This window comes from Lissotriton helveticus, chromosome 12 (genome assembly GCF_964261635.1).
Source record: "Lissotriton helveticus chromosome 12, aLisHel1.1, whole genome shotgun sequence".
Taxonomy (NCBI): Eukaryota; Metazoa; Chordata; class Amphibia; order Caudata; family Salamandridae; genus Lissotriton; species Lissotriton helveticus.
In genome coordinates this window covers 65,555,422-65,578,171 of record NC_136073.1, presented here as the reverse complement: position 1 = coordinate 65,578,171, position 22,750 = coordinate 65,555,422, and the positions used below count along the sequence as shown (strand labels likewise).

The following is a 22,750-nucleotide window of genomic DNA, read 5'->3' as shown; positions in this document are numbered from 1 at the left end:
CGTCACCTGTTCAATTTCAAATGACTTCAGTAGCAACAGGGCATGGCCGTGGTCAGAGGTCCTGAGAAACCACTGGGTGTCAACTGCACATTACAGCCTTTTGAGTGTTCCACTCTACAGTGGTTTATAAATATAAAAAAAAGAAATCACCTAATGCAATCAATGCAGTATCAAGCAAACGTTAAAGCCAATCACACTTGCTCCCTAACACATCTTAACATGTAACAGAACTTAACACAAAGTCTAAAAAAAGTGCATTGTGTCCCCTGGGGGGAAACATACAACCAACACTGACATTAACAACAAATCAGTTGCGAGACAAAAAAGGGTTTGTGTGTTTTTATAAGAAACAGCTTCTGAGTTTATAATAGTCTATTGGCAATACTTGATGGGGTGTTTGTTACTTAATATTGACAATGGTGTTACAATCCCTGTGTCCGGGTGTGAGGGCCTCATCAGGACTTTGGGGACGATGAGACCTCTGAATGGCCTATGTTGGAAACAAAATGTGGATAAACAACCTTTTGTGTTAAGGAGCAAGCGTGATGGTCTATCATGTTTGCTTACCAATGAGAACCACGGTTTTGTAAGAATCATTATGTGCCCAGGTTCCCATGGGTTTAAGGTTTGCTCTTGTAGCATAAGACACTCAGTTGAAGCACATCCCACCCCACACTTTCTCCTGCCCTTCAGAGGTGTGCGTCGGTGCTCTTTACCTCAGCGGCGTGGAAAGGCCTTGGTTCTCCTCCTCACCTTTTTGTGTTGGGCCTTCACAGCAGACTACATTTGTGCTTCTGAAGCACCATGAGAGAAGTTGTCACTGCTGCCTTGCACTCTTCCTGGACACTAAATTCATTATTCGCATATTTGTGGGAGAACAAACCGCATTTCTATAAGACGAGCTGTTCATACCTACTGAACGTACAACAGGACACAACTGCTTATGTACGCAACAATTATGGAAATTGTGATGTCACAAATAGAAATGAGTGTATGGAGAGGACAAGCACTTAAGAAACACTTTAAATTTTGCATTATTTACAGTTTTCAGTACCAGAAAGGAGCCAACTGATTAGAAGGGGCATGGAAGACTATGCTGGTATGTTGGGTGTTGAGCAGGAGGAGGTTAATTTTAGGCCCCAGCGTATGGACCTCAAATGGAGAAGGCCTGGAACATGGTTAAAGTATATATGAGGACTTGAGGACCTTCAGAAGGTGGCTGGACCCAGAGGAGTGACCTGCATCAGCTGCACATGCGGGAGAGGTGGAAGTGATGTGACGCAAGAGAGTGAATTGCACATCTACTTATTATGGTTGTTGGCAGATAATGGACATCGGGCAGTGGCCCACTGATTTCAGGTGTAGGCCCGCGCTCCATCAAACCGGGTTTTTGGAGAGCGTTGGGAGACCCATGATGAAGCATGCCACTTGGTGCTGTGTGAGGACATCCCATAACATTTATGTGCATGTCCAGTAGTAGATTGTTTGAGGTAGAAACCGAAGGGATATATGATAAGCAAAAAATAATCTCGGGTGGCTTTGCTGTGTTAAAGACATTGTGTTTGGAGGCCAGCTCACCCTTGAGGCCCCATAGCCTCTAGTTCCCTACCTTGGATATCCTCCAGGGTTGCTAGTTTGGATGGGAGTACAGCCGTTGGTTGTGGGAACATATTGAGGCATACTACACACTGAGACAGAGTCTAAAGTTGGGAGAATCTAAGAGAGATTCTACACTGACTATACTGAACCCTTGGTTAACCCCAGAACATGGAGATATGTTACTCTGTGGTCACAATGGAGGGAGGTAATGAGTTATCATTTGATGAGGCCGCAATAGCAGAAATTCCCGGGCCCATCCCTTTGATCAGAAACTGATTTCACAAACCTTTATGGGGAGAAACGATTGGGAGCCATTGACTGCCATTAAAAAGGAACAGATAAGAGCTTTATTACATGGAGCATTTATGACTGAATATCGGAGGAAGAATGCTGGTCCTAGAGGATTGTCACTATTGAGCCCCGCAAATTTTTGAAAAACAAGTAATTCAGAAAAACTGGTCATTTATAGCTTGGAAATGTACAAAAGACTGCTGGTACCGATTATTGACAGCTAAGAAAATAGCAGATTTACTACTTATTGAAATTCAAACCAGCGAGAATAACCTTATGTCCTCCGTACATATTTCTGTATTTAAAAGGAAATTGGACGAGATTAACACAGATCAATCTCAGAATAGGGAGTAATTGACAAAATCCAAACTTACTAAACTAAGGAAGGATGCACAAAAATTCAGCCATGAGAAGGTGTTTCCATATACAACTGACAAACACTATGAAGAACCTCAAACTCCTCTACCCCAGAGATGTCTATCTAGATACAAACCCACACCCTTAGACTGGATGTTCAGCTAGGAGATGACAGAAGTAGTAGAAGCAGTTATGAGGGTGGGTCAAGCGGTCCACCTAGAGCATACTACCAGATCCATCAAGTAGCCTACCCATGATGCCCTTTGGGTACTGGCCCCAACCGTTTCCACCAATGCAGCAAAGGTTTCCGTTCAACCAGGGCCCCCCTTTTTCATACAGAAGGAGAGAGAGACAAAAAGTCCACAAGCAGACACCCAGGCATTTAAATACATTAGCCACTCGGCAGGACATTGAAGCGACCAACCCAGATGATCATTAGGAGCAAAGGAAAGGAACCAACTCCACCTACGAGCAAGGATCCACCATAGTAGTGAACCTGACTTCAACCACCCTTACAGAAACTGAAATTGAGGTATTATCCAAAGGACCGGGGTTTGTCCCCATTCTCAGAAGTCATCTGTTCACCTTACGCACAGAACTGGAACAATTATTTAGTCATATTAACTTACAGGCCTTGTTTAAATATTAGGATATCTCCATACAAGGAGATCAAAATGCAGGACTAAGGAATAAATCTACCTTTGTTCCTCCATCAACGTCTTTACCATGCAAGGTATTGACATTTGAGCAGGCAGTCCTCAAGGAGGTGGATGACATTGGATGCAACACCAATAAGGTCTTCCATAACCTCAATAGGAATGAAACCCGTGCCCTTGAGACTCTGAAAAAGAATACTGAGCTGGTTATTAAACCAGCAGGCAAAGGGGGAGCTATAGTGGTTATGGACAGAATCATGGTCAACACCTTTTATCGGATGGAGCTGTTATGAAATCTTGGAAACCGACCCCACCCTGTGATTAACAACTAAGATCAAATCAATGATGGAGGATGCATTAATCCAGGATTGGATTACCAAACATGAGGCAGACTTTTCGAACGCAGATAAACCTAGAATACCAATGTTGTATACCCTTCCAAAAATACACAAAAATAGAGTCCCACCCCCTGGCAGACTAATTGTCCCAGAAGGTAGGATCATTATTGGAACCCTTGTCGTAGTTTTGCAATTGGTTCCTTAGCTCAATTGTGAAATGTCCATTTTATGCTTGCGTGATACCAAGGATGTTCTATGTCTACTTCAAAACATTCTTCGATAAAATTAAAATATCTGTACACAATCAAAGAGAGTCAGAAATCCCGGTATCAGTATTTCCGGGTTAAAATAATAATAAAATCTACCTACAAAAAGAATAACTTCCTGGTTCATTAGCGGCAAAGTCAGCACATGTAAATCTACAAAAACCTACAAAAATAATAACTTCCTGGTTCATTAGAGGCAGAGTCAGCACATGTAAATGTTGCAAAGCAAGAATAGGCCTGGATAACCAATCCGAAGACACGTAGCATTATTTAAACCTGAGTTGTTCTTCTGGGTTTCCTTTACCCGCGAACGAAGAGGAGCAATCGCTTGGTGATTCTCTGCAGTTAAAGAGGTGAGAATTGGAAAGGTCTATTTTGAGGAAGATAAGAGAGTGGTAGGCTAATATGGAACTTCTACTAAATATAATGGGCCTTCTTATTTTGCCCTCTATTGCAACAAATTAGAAAAGGTGTAGAATCAAAAAAAAACTCGACCCTCGTGAACAAACAGACAAGTGAGAGTGCACAAGAAGACGTGGTCTTCTTCTCACTAAAGCAGTGCTGCCATCGCTCTGGCGCTGGCTGTCCTGGGCACACCACGTGAGATTTCAGTCACTTCCTTGACAGAGGTGACCCCTGGCATAAGGTGGGACTTCACTCAATAGGCAACCTGTATAGTGAAAGTACTCTCCTCCCCCGGGATAACCCAATAGTCAATGATGGGCTCACTCCAGACCAATTTCTAAGCTTTAATTCCCTCATAAGGGCATTAAGCATACACTGGGGGGACCTGCAGCAGGAACATTAAATGCATATCACCATCCAATACCTGCATACCCTGGGAAATGGCTGCCACTTAACATGCTTGCTTGCCAGGTCCTTTGGGGCACATGCAGCGCCATGTCCTTGCATCTCCACTGGGAGACCGAATCTGACCGCCCCTGCACAGACAATGAATGGCGCTCCATACTGGCATACCCTGCCCTGGTGTCCTGCAATTCCCGATTCAGGCTCATACAATAGTACTACAGAACACACAGGGCCTACCTCACTCTTCACAAGATAAACACTTTTTTCACCGTACAGACGCAGCATGTCCCCGCTACTTACCTGATGCAGACTTCTTAAACATGTTCTGAGTGTGCCATACTTTCACCAGTCCTGGCAGGTGTCGCCGCTTGCCTGGTAAGATGGACAGGACACACTTGATTGCATACGTGGGAGATTTTCTTCTTTTGACCACGTTTCGTAAACCAAGAAAAATAGGTTGACTTCTCGTTTTATTAATTTAGGTCTTCTGCTTGCTAGGTGTCTGATCACTTGCAGATGGAAGTCACCGGTTTCCACTACGATTTCTAAATGGGGATACTCTATGGGGACCAGAGCCGAGAATTTAGCTGTGCACAGACAGGAGGTGAGGGGCATACATAAATACCCCACTTCGGCCAACTGGAATAATCTGCGGATCGAACTCCAAGCTGCTCTGTCAAACACGAATGACCCCATGGAGGACCCCTCAACCCACTGCCTCACCATCACCTACCCGTGTGTCCATATAAAACAGCATGCTGTATAGGTGCCTAGCCTTGTCCCTGTCGGACACAGGTGGCCCCCCTCACTCCACATTACTAACAGCCATTCCTTAATCCACGGAGCGAGTGCGGCTTCGTTTATGGGTTCTTCCTGAATATTACGTTGGATGACCCAGACATCTAATTGCTGTGAATACTTCTGTGTTGACGCTCTCTTTCCTGTTACCTTTGGTTCTCTGAAATTCTATTGAATGTAAATGTTTAAAAAAGACAATAAGGAATATGCTACTTACCAGTATGCATCTGTTCTTGGCATGTAGGGCTGCTGACATTCATATCTGTGCATAGATCGCCGCCTAGTGTTGGGTCCGGATGATTGCACATTGTTGTCCTGGAAGAGTCTTCGAAGTATCACGAGATAGGTGGCTCCTCCCTTGAACTACAGTGCGCATGGGCATCCTCTCCATCCTCAGATTGTTTTTCGCCATTGTGGCAGAGATGGAGTATAGTACAGTAAGAGATGTCCATGCAAAGAGTGAATGCTGCAGCTGCGACAGGCACCGGGGAGGCGGGTGGGCAATATGAATGTCAGCAGCCCTACATGCCAAGAACAGATGCATACTGGTAAGTAGCATATTCCGTTCGAGGCATGTGGACTGCTGAATTCATATCTGTGCATAGAATGTATAGCAGTATCTCCTCTAGCGGTGGCTACCTGTGTCAGCTGCAGCAGTCTGGAAAAGAGTTTTGAGAACAGCCTGTCCTACAGCAGCTTGCTGTTTTGAATGTACATTTACACAATAGTGTTTGGTAAATGTATGTGTGGTTGACCATGTGGCTGCTCTACAAATTTCGTGTAAAGGAATATTTCCCAGGAAAGCCATGGATGCCCCTAGCTTGCATGTGGAATGCCCCCTAGGGGGAACTGTTAAGGTGCGTTTTGCCTTTAAGTAACATATTTGGATGCACTTAACGATCCATCTGGCTATACCTGATTTTGAAATGGGGTTGCCTTTGTGTTGCGGTGAGAAAGCAACAAACAACTGTTTTGTCTTTCGAAATGCCTTAGTTCTATCTATATAGTATAGCAGAGCTCTCTTGACATCTAGAGTATGCAAGGCCCTTTCAGCTACTATCTGTGGATTTTGAAAGAACATTGGCAGTTCTATGGTTTGATTTATATGGAAATGGGATACCACCTTTGGCATGAATTTAGGGTTTGTTCTGAGAACTACTCTATTTGCATGTACTTGAATGAATGGCTCTTGAATAGTTAGAGCTTGCAGCTCGCTAACTCTTTGAAGCGAAGTAATGACAATAAGGAAAGCCACCTTCCAAGTAAGAAATTGTAGTTCGCATGAGTGTAGTGGTTCAAAAGGTGGCACCATAAGTCTGGTTAAAACAATGTTCAGATTCCAGACGGGTGAAGGTGGGTGTCTTGGAGGAATTACGCGTTTAATTCCTTCCATAAACGCTTTAATTGCTGGCACCCTAAATAGTGAAAGGTGTTGCCTGTTTTGAAGATATGCTGCTAACGCCGCCAAATGTATCCTGATGGATAAATAGGCTAAATTGCAACATTGCAGGTGCAAGAGATAGCAAATGATGTTTTGAGTAGAAGCATCAAGTGGGTTAATGTCCTTGTTACTACAGTAAATGACAAAACGTTTCCACTTAGCTGCATAACATGCTCTGGTAGTGGGTTTTCTTGCCTCTTTGATAATATTCATGCAGTCTGGGGGCAAGTTTAGGTATCCAAACTCTAGGATTTCAGGAGCCAGATCGCCAGGTTCAGCTGTTGCCGGTCTGGGTGTTGGATTTCTTCATGGCTCTGAGTGAGAAGATTGAGTGTGAGTCGCAGTCTTTGATGAGGCACCACTGACAGTTCTAGGAACGTTGTGTATCATGGTTGCCTCGCCCATGTGGGAGCAACTAGGATCAGCGTCAGCGAATGTTGGCGCATTTTGCGTGCCACTAGCGGTATTAACGGAGCTGGGGGAAAAGCGTACGCAAATTTGCCTGACCAGTTCATCCAAATCGCATTGCCCTGCGACTGCGGATGTGGGAACCTGGCGGCAAAGTACTGGCATTTTGCGTTTTCGCTTGTGGCAAACAGATCTATCTCCGGGTGTCCCCACTTCCGGAAGAATGGTTGGAGCACCCTGGGGTGAATTTCCCATTTGTGCATCTGTTGGCTGTGCCTGCTGAGCAGGTCGGCAACTTGATTGTCTTTGCCTGGGAGGTGCTCCGCCATGAGAAACATGTTCCTCTGAATGGCCCATTTCCACATTGCTTGAGCTAGGTGCGACAGCTGTGGTAAGTGTGTTCCTCCCTGTTTTTTAATGTAATACATCGCTGTCATGTTGTCCGTCCGGATCAACACAGCTTTGTTGCATAAGTGTGTCTTGAAAGCTTTTAGGGCTAGAAAGATGGCCATCAACTCCAGTAGGTTGATGTGCATTTTGTTTTGTTGTACAGTCCAGAGTCCCTGTACAGTGTAGTGTAGGACATGGGCTCCCCAGCCTAGTAGGGATGCATCCGCGGTTAACACTATTTGTGGGACAGGCTCTTGGAACAGTCGTCCTTTGCAAAGGTTTTGTGGATTCCACCAATGCAGAGAGTTGTACTCCCGACTGGTCACCAACACTAGGTCCTGTAATCGCCCCTGAGACTGGTTCCACTGCCTTGCTAGGCACTCTTGGAGCGGACGCATATGTAGCCTGGCATGAGGGACTATGAGTATGCACGAGGCCATCATGCCTATTAGTTGCATAAACACTCGAGCTGGTAATGAGTGTTGGGGTCTGAACCTTTGGATCAACGTTTGCAATCCGTTGATCCGTGCTGCATTGGGATATGCTTTTGCTGCCAGTGTATCTATTGTTGCTCCCAGGTACTGTTGGACGTGGGAGGGTTGCAGATGTGATTTTGGGTAGTTTAGCGAGAAGCCTAAACTGTGCAGGAGATGGATGGTCTTTGACATGTGGTCGGCACATAGCTGGGCTGATGGCGCGTGTATTAGCCAATCGTCCAGATATGGGTACACATGGATGTGTTGCCTCCTGAGATGTGCCGCCACTGTAGCTAGACATTTGGTGAACACTCGTGGAGCTGTTGTGACACCAAATGGTAGGACTTTGAACTGGTAGTGCGGTCCTTGAATGGTGAACCTTAGATACTTTCTGTGAGCAGGGTGTATTGGTATATGAAAGTATGCGTCCTTGAGGTCTAGAGTTGCTAGGAAGTCTCCCAGGCGAAGCAATGGTAAGTCTTGCTGGAGAGTGAGCATGTGAAAATGCTCTGACAAGATGTACAGGTTGAGGGGCCTGAGGTCCAATATTGGTCTGAGAGACCTGTCTTTCTTTGGAATAAGGAAGTATAGTGAGTATAATCCTGTTCCTTGATGTTGTAGTGGGACTGGTTCTATGGCCCCCTTTTGAAGCATACTGGTGACCTCCTGCATTAGCAGCGTTATATGGTCCTGTGACATTGGACGGTGCAAGACTCCTTGTCTGGAGGAGCAGCCTCTCCAGTAGTCTGTGAATTTGCACGCTTAAGTGCGTTGGATACCACTAGGGAGTCTAGGGGTAGTTGCCCCTTGATGTATGTAGGATCTATAGGTGCAGCCCTATATTTCTGTTCGATTCTAGGGTTTATGACCCGTGCCCTAGCAGTCTCCTTAAAGATGTCATTTGCGTGCTTTAAGACGCCCTTTAACATGGGGAGTGTTTTTACATGTCTCTCAGATGTTGTTAATGTATCAAAGAGAAAATCTTCTTCAATAGCATCAGAATGCATATCTACATTACGGTAGCTTGCTGCTCTATTTAGTAGAGAGTTAAAGGCCACTGTATCTTATGTGGGTGATGGGTTAGTTGTATATACTGCAGGGTCTGTAATGGGCAGAGTCCCTTCAGTGTCTGGTTCTCCTCCCCCACCCCATGGTTGTGAGTTGGGGTCTCCATATGGGTTTTGTGGATAACCAAACCCCACATCTGCATCCTGATCTTCATCTGGGTTGTAGTCAGAGCGTGCAGGTGAGTTTGAGGCATGTGGAGTAATAGGCATAGCTGGAGTGATAGGTTCAAAAAGTATAGGAGAGGTAGCACAGTCTCTCTTTTTCTTGAGTGGAATTCTAGAAAAGTCTTCAGTTGGCAGAGGTCTTTTCTTTTTTGTGTAAACAGTCACTTTACCAGTTTTTGGGTCAATATATAGTTTTGACTGGTCTTCTGTGGAGGGGTCTGGATGGATAATCTCTTCTTCCACAGTTTTTGGTCTTGGTGCCGTAGCCTTTGGTTTGACTTTTTTCGGGTCGATGCCTTTAATGGGTTCGACTGATTTCGGTGGTTGGATCGGTTTTTGATGTTTTTCGACAGCTTTTGTCGGTTGGACGTCTTTGGCAGGCTTTAGCACCTTCTTCGGACCGAGCGGTTTGGTCGGTTCGGCAGTGTCTTTATGCGGTAGAGGTGTTTTCGGAGCCTGCGGTTTTGGCTCGATGCCCCTTTTCGGATCGATGGGCTTCGTCTCGACTGATTTGCTTTGGTCCACCTTAGGTTTCACTTTCAGTTCGACATTTGTTTTGGGCGTAGGCCTTTTGCTTTCGTCGACCGTTTTTTTCCCTTTGTCGATAGTTGAGCCTGATTTGCTCGATTCGACGTTCTTTGTTTTGGGGGTCGATTCGACGTGCTTTGGCCTCGAGGTTGACTCTGCGGCTTTTGACTTCGAGCTCGACGGCTTTTGTCTTCGATGTCGTCTCGACGGTCTTTGGCTTCGAAGGTTGTATTGGAACTGTGGCATTTGGGTCGACGCCCTTTGGCTTAATCACCTTCGGTTCGACGACGTTCGGACCGAAGACGGTGTTGTCGACGAGTTTCGGTTTCGATGGAACCGGTGTCGTATGTCGTGTCTCAGAGGGCTCTTTTTGTATGTTCTTAGCCGGGCGGTATGGTGGGGCTATAGAACGAGAATGTTGATATTGGCTAAGGCCTGTTGGCGATGCCTCGACCTGAGTCTCTGATATTGGTGTAGTGTCTATATGGGGCGGTGTACTCACGGTTCGCCCCTCGTCGTCATCGGAGTCGTCTCCGACAGCTACGATGTCTTGATCATATTCCTAGAGATTGACGATTTGTTCCTCCTCTTCGAGGTAATATTCGGAGTCGCGCTCCGAGTATTGTTCTTCGTCTTGATCCGAGTCTTCGGCGCTGGCTAGGTCTTCCTCATCGTCGAAGATATTATCGGGCTCTGGCGCCGAACTCTGCATTTCTTGCCTCGCTGCCTGTCGATTCCGGATAGTCTTTTTCGACCGGAACTGGGCACAGGCTAGGCAACTATCTTCATTGTGATCTGGAGATAGGCATTTGTTGCACACTGGATGCTTATCTGTGTGCAGGAACTTGGAGTTGCACTGCGGGCAGTATTTGAATGGACTTCGTTCCATCGACGGTCGGTCCACGTGGTGTCGAGAAGGCCTCATGGCCCGATTCGACGACCGGAGTGCAACAGATGTTTAAAAAGTGTATCAGTACCGAACGCTTAACAATACCGACGGATCCGAAGGCCTTTTGGCCTTTAGAAAAGTTTTTGTTGATTACGAACTTGGAGTGCTGGCACATCCGAACCCAATGGCGGAAAAAAAACAAATCTGAGGATGCCCATGCGCACTGTAGTCCAAGGGAGGAGCCACCTATCTCGTGATACTTCGAAGACTCTTCCAGGACAATAATGTGCAATCATCCGGACCTAACACTAGGCGGCGCTCTATGCACAGATATGAATTCAGCAGCCCACATGCCTCGAACAAGATATATTTTTAAATGATGTGAGAAGGCTCGGCTACTTCAGAAGGGCTGATGACAACCAGGTGCCTTCAAGGAAAGACAAAAGGTAGGTAATCCTCCTCACCTTCAGCAGTAACTGTTGGCATATAATTCTCCTTATCCATCCACCAAATAGCAGTGGTCAGGATAATGTAATTAGAAGCCCCTTGCTCAAAGGATTGAATTGAATTTTGAATGGTAGCCGTTTCATCATCTTTCAGTCGCAGGAATGCTGTTTATACACATCCGCTGTCCAGGGAAGCTCTATCTATACCGTGCTATCGCTAGTGCCATCCACAATGGATCCCACTGGTCCTAGTACCTTTACTCTCAGTGCTAACAGTCTCACTGTTGTGTAATAGCACAATATATATTATGTACACACGGACTCAACACATACATAGATTGTCAGCACAAGGTACTGGAGATCACACTAAAGCTGAACTTTATACAAGTATGTTCAGTAGACTGCATTTCTCTCGGACACAGGAAAAATGTCTAGCCAGGATTACGAATTCACAAAATTTGATACACTGCCACCACACCTCTATGTGATGAATCCGGGATAGATGCAGTACATGATCATGCCTCTTTGCTGAGGTTATCATACCTTTACACTTGGTTGTTTGACTACCTAAAAACTATTCGACAGGATCTTGACTGTAATCCCTATATGGCTGTTAATGCTTGAAATTCAGCATTAGAGGGAGGATTACCAGATGTCCGAATCCGAAATATTCTCGAAGCCCTAGGGACTTATGTCATGAAACACATGTTGGCTTTGTCTTTGTTGTTCACACAAACTTAAGTCCATGATTTTAATGACTACTCCAATTCAAGAGATGGTTTTTAAATTATAATGATTCAAAAAAGATTTAAAAAAGAAAACCTTCAAGGATTCATTACTAATTGAGGCCTCATTCCTGTCTGTCTGAATTCAATGTTTATAGTATTAAGGAAAGGACACTGCACTTCTGAGGCTTTCCCGCCAGTCCACCCTCTGTTTTCTTTTGGGGCCACCACTCCTCCTATCATTTCCTTGGACAGGTATAGGCCACAGTGAATACACAGTGTGTGTGCAGGGCCAACAAATAGTGAGGATGTGTTTCACATGCAGTTGGGTCTTTCAGACCAGTGGTACATGCCTGCATACCATGCAGGGGACATTCCCATCTCAACACTGCTCATAATAAACAAATACAAACCCAAGAGTACTAAATAACCCACACTTAAGAAAGGAGAGTTTAGTTTGTAATCTTTATAGGTCCCTGCAATTGTAGAGTGAAAATCTTCCTGCCAATTACGACCCATACCAAAAAGCCCCTCAGTGCAGTATTAAATCTGATCTGGTGTCTGGTCCATCATCCATTCTGGAAGTGCTGCCCTGCCACTTTTTGGGTGTGAAATGGTACAAGGAGGTCACTTTGAGCAACAAAAATGTGGAGAATGGCTTATACAATACAAGACAATTCCATATACCTGGACACCCTCTTCAAGCCCCTGGCTTTCCTTTAACAAATTATACATTTCTGGTGTTGACCAGTTGGTTCAAATGACCCCAGCCAAGAACACAACTGACCAAATATTCATTTGGTAACTGGATCACAAAGACTGGAAGCACGGTGTCTGGTTGACATTGAATAATCTGGCAACACTAGGAACAGCACAACGACAATGTTGTTAGTAGCCATCCATGCAACTCTCCTATACTTTAAGTAGAGGAAAGACTACAAAGCAACCAGCAGTTTCTGGAGTAGGAAAATACATTTTGGTAACTCAGATCACATTTTCTTTCATAAGCAGTTCTTTTCCTACTGAGTATGAATGGTTTTCAGTTAGGGAGGAGATGGAGAATTGTTTTTAAAACATTCATACACTTACCAATTGCACCGTTCAAGTTCTGAAAGATTCTCGCCCTGTGATCCAAAGTAATGCTGTATTTTTCCTGAAGGACGGAAAAAGAAATATGTTATCAGTGGTGAGATGAGACACTGCTTCTAAAAAGACATTCAATAAATCTGACTGCCTATTTACATGCGTAAGTGTAGTAAAAAAAGGGTGATCTAGACGCCCTTATTAAGTATATACAATAAACTTTCACAGGCACGGTCCACAAATGTTAAGGAAAGTGCCCCTACAATGTCTGTGCAAACATTGGAAAAAGTATCTCAGACGAATGCACAGCCACCTGAGCAATCAAGAGGTAACTTTGCCTACCTGCCTCAGTTCCATAAGTTTAACTTGGCTGCCAAAAAGACCACTGGTATATTCGGGGGGATGGGAGTAGGGATAGGATAGGATAGTAGCTTCTAAAGCGCTCGAATGCGGAGGCGTCATGGCGCTGAGTGTGAGCAGGGAAGAGCTATGCTGTAGCCTCAGAGGTTTAGTTTACCAGGAAACCGGGTCTTCAGCGATTTTCTGAAAAGCATCCGATTGTGTTGAAGTCGCAAGCTGATCGGAATTTGGTTCCAGAGGTTTGTCACGCAGTACGATAAGCTCCAGCTACCCCACTTAGCTCTTCGTATTTTCGGGATGTTAACAAGGCCCAAGCTAGAGGATCTGAGGGTTCTGGAGGGAGAGTACCATGAGAACAGCCTTTGGATCTCAGCTGACCCGGCTCCATAAAGAGCTTTGTGTACCATACAGAGGGACTTGAATTCGACTCGTTGCTGAATAAGGAGCCAGTGAAGTGACCTTATGGCTGCCGAGGTGGGGTGAGCCTTTAGTATGTTCAGCAGTAGTCAAGCCGCCTTATTTTGCAGAGACTGAAGTTTGATTTTCTGCGACATGTCAATACCTGTAAACAAGGCCTTGCAATAGACTAGTTTTGAGAGGAAGAGCCCCACCACAACCGTTTTTTGAAGCTCCTGTGAGATAAGTGGTAAGATCTTACGAAGACTTTGCAATAAGTAGAAACAGGAGGAGGTTAGCCGGTTTACCTGGGTTGAAAAGTTGAGTTAATTGTCAAAGATCACACCAAGGTTCCCAACCTTGGTGGTGGGGGAGGGGCAATAACCTGCCTGTATTGGCCACCAGGTTTTATTCCATAGTGAGGGACCTTTCCCAAACTCCAGTACCTCGGTTTTCTCCGTGTTAATGTTAAGAAAGTGTTGGCTCATCCAGCTCATAATATCTGCCAGACAGGCGTGGAAGCTGTTGGCCAAGATCAGTGGTTGTTCTGCAACCGATATTATGAGCTGTGAGTCATCGGCATGAGAGACCAATGAGAATCCGTGCTTTCTAACAAGGTTGGCCAGAGGGGTGACAAACGTTGAAAAGCATGGGGGACAGAGCGGAACCCTGCAGCACTCCACACGGGCGATGGAAGGTGTCGGACTGCATGTTGTCCCAGACTATATTCTGCTCCCTGGCTGTTAGGAAGGAGGAGAGGAGGGCCAAAGCCGTTTCCTCGATTCCCACGTCCTTCAGCCGCTGCAATAACACCGTGTGGTTCACGGTGTCAAATGCTGCAGATCGGTCTAAGAGAACGAGGACGGCTCTGCCACCCTTGTCCATCACTTTCCATACCTCCTCTGTCGCCATTATCACGGCCGTCTCTGTGGAGTGGCATGGCCTAAAACCGTGCAGTGTCGGATTGAGCAGATTACTGGCTTTGAGATATAGGGTTCGCTCCTTGTTCACCGCTTTTTCCAGAATCTTGGCTGCCATTGGCAACCCTGAGATTAGACAATAGTTTTTTGTATCAGTGGGGTCAAGGGCAGGCTTTTTCAGGATCAGCCTGATGCAAGCTCTTTTCCATACGGCGGGGTAAATGCCGGACTCTATAACTTGATTTAAGAGAGGGGTTAACTGAGCACTGATTTGGCGAGATGTTAAATGCATACTTGATGGCAGGCAAGGGTAATTAGCGGAGCCAGACTTTATAGATAGAATGAGAATATTAACCTCTTTCTGGGAGAGTGACCGAAAATGGACTAACTGAGCAGGCCCAGTCTTATCCTGCTGCGCTGTGCTGTTAATGCTAAGCGCGCTAGCTTGGGTGTTGATGAGGTCGTTATAGATCAAGTGAACCTTGCTTTAAAAGAAAATAGCCATTTTATTGCAGAACGCTTGGCTGAGAGTAGACAGAGTGTCAAAGGTGGTAACTTATTACGCCCATTTCTCTCCCACTTCCAGCTCTTGAGAATAAATTACCAATCAAAATATTCTAGGCAGAAGTTGAGATACACATGCGCAAAATGTAAGTAGGCACATGCAAGTGTCCACAAAAAGGGTAGAACATTATTCACCTCAGTTGTACATATACATTTTGAGTGACCATTGATTGCCTTAGGCCTGGCAGTTCATATGAAAGAACTGCCCAAGAGGAAGCCAAGCAAACAAGACTTTGGGCATTCTCAAAAAAAGGGGAAACATGTAGCTCCTATTTTCGTGTCCCCTAAAATGCCTGATCCCAAGCAGGTGTAATCAGCTATCATCCTAAAATGTCTCTTGCATGTTTTTTAAAAGGCAACCGTAGCTTAAATTATTTTTCATTCTTTAATATTAAATGTAGTGAGGGTGTTAATGACAGTGGCGGCTCCTCCGCTAAGGTGGAGGAGTGCCGCCCCTCTGCTTTGAGAGCAGTGAAGAGGAAAAATAAAATGATAATAATTGAAGGTTATTCTCATTTTATTTTTCTATTCCTAGGTGTGGGAAGGGGCATCAACATTACGTCAGGGAATCTCTTCCTACTGCTAGAGTAAAGCACTTTACTGGCTGCCCTGGCTCCGATATCCCCCAAGAATACATTTTATTACCACTGGAGTAAAGCGCTTCTGGTGGATGTGCAGGCTGCTGAAAGCACTCAGAGAGAACTTCTTGATATCATTAAAGTAAAACGCTTTGGTGAATGTCCCGGTTGCCAGGACCAGCTCTGAAAATCTCTTCTTACCGATTCAGTAAAGCACTTTAGTGGCTGTCCTGGCTGCCAATTTAGCTCCAGAAAATCTTTACTTACTGCTTGAGTAATGTGCTTTGTTGATGTCCTGGCTGCTGAAAGTACTCAGAGAAAATCTTGTTACTGCTAGGATAAAGTGCTTTGTGGACGTCCTAGCTGCTGAAAGTACTCAGAGAAAACCTTGTTACTGCTAGAGTAAAGTGCTTCGGTGGAACTTCTAGCTGCCAAAGCCACCTCAGAAAATCCCTTCCGGCTGCTGGACCACAGCAGTTTGTTGGATGTCCTGGCTTCCAAAACCGCCCCAGGACATTTGTTCTCACTGATAAAATACAGCGCTTTGGTGGATGTCCTGCCTGCCTAGACCACACATGAACCTCATCATCAAGGTCTTACTCTGTACATTTTTATATTTTGAATATCATAACAAGGACCTCGCCACAAGGGGTGAAGCAGTCTTGTACTATCAATAGGACAAGGAACAAACCCAAGTAAGAGACAGAAGCAAAACGTGTTTGTTCATAAAATCAAGAGAAAAGACGAGAACATACAAGGAGCATTACACACAGCGGTAAAAAAGCTTCAATGTGAGGCTGCTGCAGAGCGGAAATACATACATTACAAGAGCACTAGGCCTGGCATATAAACAGAATAATAAGGGAGACTATGGCTAAAGTTATTATTATTATTATTATTATTATTTAATTTTATAGAGCGCGTAGTCACCCGTGGGTATCCCAGCGCTAGGATCAGTACCCCTGGCGGGTCAGCGGGGGGGAGAGGGAAGTTTAAGGGAAGAGGTGAGTTTTCAGTAGCTTCCTGAACCTTAAGTAGATAGGTTCAGTTCTCAGATGGTAAGGGAGGGCATTCCAGAGGCGTGCGGTATGGACCGAGAAGCGCCTGCCTCCAGTTCGAGCCTTTCTGACTCTAGGGATGACGATTAGATGTTCCTGATCGGATCGGAGGGATCTGGGGGCTTTATAGGATTTGATAAATTTTTTTAGTCCTGAGGGGCCAGTATTTTGGGTCAGCCTGTGTGCCAGGCAGAGGGCTTTGAACTTTACCCGTTCTCTCACCGGGAGCCAATGGAGGCGCTTCAGAGCTGGTTTGGCCGAGACTCTGGCGGGGGTGTTAGTGAGGATCCGGGCTGCTGTGTTTTGGACCCTTTGAAGTTTGTTCAGGGTTGCCTCCGGGGCCCCAAGATAAATGGAGTTGCTAAAGTCCAGCCTGGAGAGAATCAGGCCTTGAATCAGAAGTTTTTGGGAGTTGAGAGGGAGTAAGGGCAGGATCTTCCGAATTGACCTGAGCAGCCCAAAACACATCCCGGCAACCTTTTGTGCCTGTGTTGTGAATGATAGCTCTTTGTCGAGCCAGACGCCCAGGCTCTTCACCTCTGGTTTCGAATCCGGGAGAGGGCCTAAGCAGGGGGGCCAGATGTTTTGGAGTGAAGTGGGTCCCTTCTGACCAAGGAGGAGAATGTCAGTCTTTGCTCCGTTGAGCTTCAGAGACGATCTGTTCATCCACCCTTGTATCTGCGTGAGACAGTTGTAAAGGTCTGCAGGTTGTTGTTTAGGGTGCGAGAGGGATACCACTAACTGGGTGTCGTCCGCATAGCTGACGATGCTCACTCCGAACGGAATTACAACCTCCTCCAAGGGGGACATGTAGATGTTAAATAATGTGGGGCTCAGGGAGGAGCCCTGAGGCACGCCACATTGGAGGGGGATGTCGGAGGAGCAGGTGTTATTCTCCCAGATTTGAAAGGAGCGCTGACTCAGAAAGGACGCTATCCAGGACAAAGCCATTCCTCCGACGCCGACGCTCCTAAGTCGTTGGATAAGGAGCTGATGGTTGACGGTGTCGAAGGCCGCGCTAAGATCGAGGAGGATCACTGCCACTGATCCCCCTTCGTCTAAAAGTGCTCTGGCCTCCTCCACTGCCATGAGAAGGGCGATGTCGGTACCTTGCCCGGGGCGGAATCCCGTCTGTGAGCTTTTAAGACAGTTGTTGTTCTCCAAAAATTGTGAAAGCTTCCTGTTCACCAGTTTTTCCGCGATTTTACTCGTTCCCGGGAGGAGGGAAATAGGTCTGTAGTTTGCCAGGTCGGCAGGGTCAAGGGAAGGTTTTTTTAGTAATGCCTTGACAACTGCCGATTTCCAGCTGGGGGGGACAACTCCTGATTGGAGAGAGTTATTGATAAGGTCGGTGAGGAGGGGGGTGATCGTGGGTGCTACCCTTTTGAGGATACGTAAAGGGGCAGGATCTCTGGGTGATCCGCTTTTGATGACTTGCATCGTGTCTTCTACTTCTTTAGCTGTCACCTGTTCCCAGGAAGTGAGACATGGGGGGGTGAGAGGTGTGCTTGTATCTTTTCCCTCGCTCGAAGTCGTGGATGGAATGGAGTCGAGGATCATTTGGATTTTCTCCTTGAAGAATTCCGCTAGCTTGTGGCATTTCTCCTCATCAGTTTTAGGGTCTGGGGGATCTCTGGGTCCCGGGTCAGGGACTTTGAGGAGTTCTTTTAAAATGATAAAAGATTCCTTACTGGAGCTCGTGGAGTTTTCTATTCTTTCTTGGTAGAAAAGACTTTTGGTTTTACGGATGGTACAGAACATAATCAATTTCTCATATACTTTTTTTGGTTTATTTGGATTATAATGACATAAAACCATTGCATCAATCCAACAGCATATGTAAAGCAATCAAAAGAACATTTAAAACACAAATAATATTATTGATACACTTGACTAACGAATGTTAACAAGTTTGAATTCAGTACAGAACTTTTCAAACACTGCCAGAAGCGATTCAAATCTACTTTCTGTACGAGTGTTTCAAATTTGCAATTTAGAAATTAATAACTTTATTTTACAACTGTTGACTTTTCAGTCGGTATGTGAAAATTCTAAAAAGATATTAGGAATATCAGCTGAATAACAGGGCGCACAAGGCTTCCTCATAGATCTTACATTAAAAGCCCTAATAATAGCAAAACTCCTCTTTCTTGTGTAACAGACTAGTGAAAATGGTAACCTAGTTTAATTCCCATCAACCTTACACAGGCAGGCTCTAGATCGAGATGTGGCATTACCGCTTTTACAACCTGTCACCAACAGGCAGAAGTCCTAATCTAAGGCTACCGTAAAGTGATCCGGTATGGAAGGATACTGGGGGCTTGAATGAGGTGCCGGATATCCCGTCCGCCAAAGTATAAATCCCATTGTAACCTATGGGATTATATTTCGACGGACAGGATATCCGTCACCACTGTGCCGGAGTAACCGATCCTCTGAGATCTGAATCATTCCCCTAGACTCCAGACAAGGCTTTTTGTACTGGAGAGATGCATATTGCCTCTGGACGAGAATAGAAAGGGCTCCAGGTTCTAGGTCTCAATAGATTTACATATTCTAGTCTTAACTACAAAGCAGTCCCTGGCATTTAATGTGTCAGTGCAGAGCCAAATGCCAAGGAAGTTTAAGTAGTAACAGGCATTTTATAGATTGGATCCATGGGAGCGATGTGATGCTCTCGGTGCAAAGAAGATCTCTCATAGTGCCTCCAAAAACTGCCATGTCGGGGTTAGTCCGGAGGCATATCCAAACAAGCATTTGCAATGCAATAGGTCTTGCAGTTACGCAAGTTTAAGCTATTGGCATTGTAAATGACAATGCCTTTTATTTATGTTTTTAAAACAAAAACAAAAATAAAAGTCATTGTTATTTGCAATGTCAAAGCTCAAACTTGCATAACTGCAAGACCCATTGCATTGCAAATGCTTGGTTTTATTGTGACACTCGGGTCGTGTTTGGCACATTTTAATTCAGTCAGTGAAACTCATTGCATTACTTATGGCGGTTTGCCACATTTTCGTAAGCTTTTGTGATTTTTTTGTAGAAGGATCAAAACGTATTTAAAATCAAAGAGGAAAAGATATCACCTCGACCCATTAAAAAAATTAATAAGCTCTTAGGTTCTTGTTTGGCCAAAAGTCTTATCAGACACACTTTAAATTAGACCTCACATGTGTTCCTACACTAGTCCCTTTCGTCAGAAAACATTGAGGAACTACCAACATTGCCAGCAAGAATGCCTCAACCTGCGCTACATTGATTGATAGCACAGAAACTGCAGTCTTATCTTTTTCAGCATTGGGATCTTCTCTGATGAGGAGTCAAGTGTTGGGGAATGGCATATAAACTCCAGTATTCTTAAGGTGAGAAATGTGCAGGGATATATATTATACAGACAGGTGTACATTTACATTTTAGAATCTAAATGAGAAGGGTGTAAAAAACAAATAAAAGAATCCCCAAAAATCTGCAATTTCAAGATTCAGAAACACAACCAAAGAGGAGTTACAAATAAGCAGGGGTTAAAATAGGGCTATCTGATTGCACAGAGAGTTGATGAAAAGTAAATTACAAACAGTTTACATTCAGACCAACTGAAGGGGAGACTTTGGTGCCAGGACTAAAGTGCTTTCATGGCTGTAGTTCAAAATGAGTCAGGAATTTCACAACTGGAACCTGTAGTACAATGAAGAATAAAAGGAACAAAAGAGGACTATATACAGTAACACTATGCGCTCCAAAAAACAAGCAACGAGTTCTGTTACTCACCCGTAGGACGGGATCAAGGTAGACTTTGGTATAGAAGAGTTGGTCATCATCATCATCCTTATACTTCCACTGCTGAACAATGTTGCTGATGTATGGAGCATAACCAATAAACCCTAGGACCAAGTAAAGTGAAAACAATAGGGTTTTAAAGATAAGAGGCACAAAACAATGCTCACAATGATCAACTCATCCGTCTAGTGATCAGGTAAGGCGAGTGTGCAAGCTCCTTTTCTGGAGCTCAAGCACATACACATAGTTGACATTCTTAGGAGCCTTCTTTGCATCCCTGTGGATAACTTACAAACCCATAACATGCCCCCACCCTTCAGTATTGGGAATTGATTTAAATGATAATCTTACTGCAACTGCTTCCTCACTAAATGACCGCTGAGGCATGAGTGGGCTACAGCTTAACTCCACTTCTAGGATTCCACTAACAAGTACGGAACAGAGGGAACAAGAATAATGTGGGGGTGGGTAGGCATGGCCATTACCCCCACGTTTATTGTTCTGGACCCTATTTTTTTTTTTTAATAATCTCTAATAAAGTGACAGTCTATTTACAAGATATCCTCTACTGAGGTCTACTTAATAAAGGGCGAGTCTCAAAACTGAAAGTGTCCTGTTTTTTCCTCTTTCACTCTGACTTTGCCATCACCAGTCTCCCTTGGTGTTTCCCTAACTTTTCTATTCCTCCCTTCTCCCATAAGATCCCTCAGTTTATCTTATGTGCATTCTCCTAATCGCATCCTCATTCTTCTCAGAATCCCACTCCCTTTCTAGCCATGTACGATAATCTAATTTGCCCTTCACTCTTTAGGTCCCGGCTCTCACCAACCCCCTTTAACCTTTTTTGCTGCCCTTCCTCTATTCTCTTTTCTGCTTATCCTATTCGGCCTTCCTTTTCCTCCTCCTGTGCACCCCTTGCGATACCACTCTATAAATCTTTTAAGCAGCCCTTTTTACTTATAAATCCCATCAGCAGGGCCATGTCACCTTCGTTAATCTCATTTGTCAGTACAATTTTTTTGTCAACCCCATTCTTTAATCACATTTTCTATATTAAGGCGCAAATCCCATGGCTATGTCTTGGTTTAACACAAGTACAGCGAAACAGAGAATTAGGGGGTAATAGTGGAATAATTTTTCACATTAAAAAGGTTGTTCTAACACCCAGAGGCAAAAGTACTGGAGAGGAATCCCCATTCAATCAAACTTTGCCACACGGCTCAAGAAACATGCAACCATGCTCAAGAACCAAGGTAAGACCCAAATACCAGATGCATCAGTTACCTCCAGAGTTCAGAAAGCGCTTCCCAAAGTTAACAGGGGGATATTTTTCTGCCAGTGACCACTCCGGCCAACAGAAACCCTCTGCTGAAAAGATGACCTTTTGGTTGAACTGCAAGAATTTCCAGATCAGTTCAGTCGGACTGGCCGCAAAGATGACGTCATAGCTAGAAGAAACAAAGAGAAATCAAAATAGCATTGAATGTTCACAAATATGTAAACAAAACATTAAAAATGCAAAACAGGGTTACTGACCACAGCTAGATTGGATCCATTATGCCGAAAACCCCTACAACGACACAGGCCTCTGCGATGCAAAGGAACCGAAAACGCATTCCGACTAAAAAGCATAAAGAGGGAAGGGCTGACAAAGAAAGTGTGTGGCTACTCTTGTCAACCAGTTCAGTTGGAAAAGTGTGCTGAATTGTGGGCAGCCTGTATGGAAAGGGATGTGGAGTGTTGCAGAAAGTAGAGGTTGGAAGAATGGAGTTGTAATGAAGACGTTCATCAGTTGTGGTTGTTGTCCTCCAGTAAAAGAATATTAGAAGGGGACCAGATGACTTTATGTAAGGATTTAAATGGATTATAAAGCAGAGGCTGGTACAGTTGCAAGCAGACTCCTATGGAAATCCTGGAGTACCCGTTTCACTGCTCTGCCAAGAATACTAGCATTTAACAAGCCCTAAACTGGCCTTTGTACACCGCAAAGAGTGAGCCTAAAGATGTGTTAAATGCAGTCACCACAACTGGTTTTAAGGCCTGAATTGGTGGACCTCTTGGCCTTAAGGAATGCTACTCAAGTCAGACAACAGATTGCAGATGGAGAAGTAAAGCTCAATAGCTGCACAATCCTGAATAGGATTCTTACACACAAGAAATCACTTCTGCATGTTTAGGTCTGGTCAAGAGACAACGGTAGTCTAATTACCTCCTTAGGTTTATAAAACAATTATAATAAAAATATTTATATACATTCCAAAGGCTTCCATTCACTGGTCTGTTCAAGGGCCATTCACATTTCACTTCTACCCACAAAACACATAGCATTGGGCATCAGGTCAGCCCACTACATCCATTGGTTGT

At 44.6% G+C, this 22,750-nt stretch overlaps 1 protein-coding gene across 1 annotated transcript in view; it reads right to left on the bottom strand.

Moving 5' to 3' along the window:
- Positions 1-22,750, bottom strand: part of PLOD3 (procollagen-lysine,2-oxoglutarate 5-dioxygenase 3) — a 347,896-nt gene that overhangs the window by 146,743 nt on the left and 178,403 nt on the right. The window contains exons 4-6 of the mRNA XM_078669457.1: positions 21,671-21,834; positions 20,378-20,490; positions 12,740-12,803 (exon numbers count right to left, since the gene is read on the bottom strand). Coding sequence (XP_078525583.1) covers positions 12,740-12,803; positions 20,378-20,490; positions 21,671-21,834 — 341 coding nt within the window. The remainder of the gene's footprint in view (positions 1-12,739; positions 12,804-20,377; positions 20,491-21,670; positions 21,835-22,750) is intronic.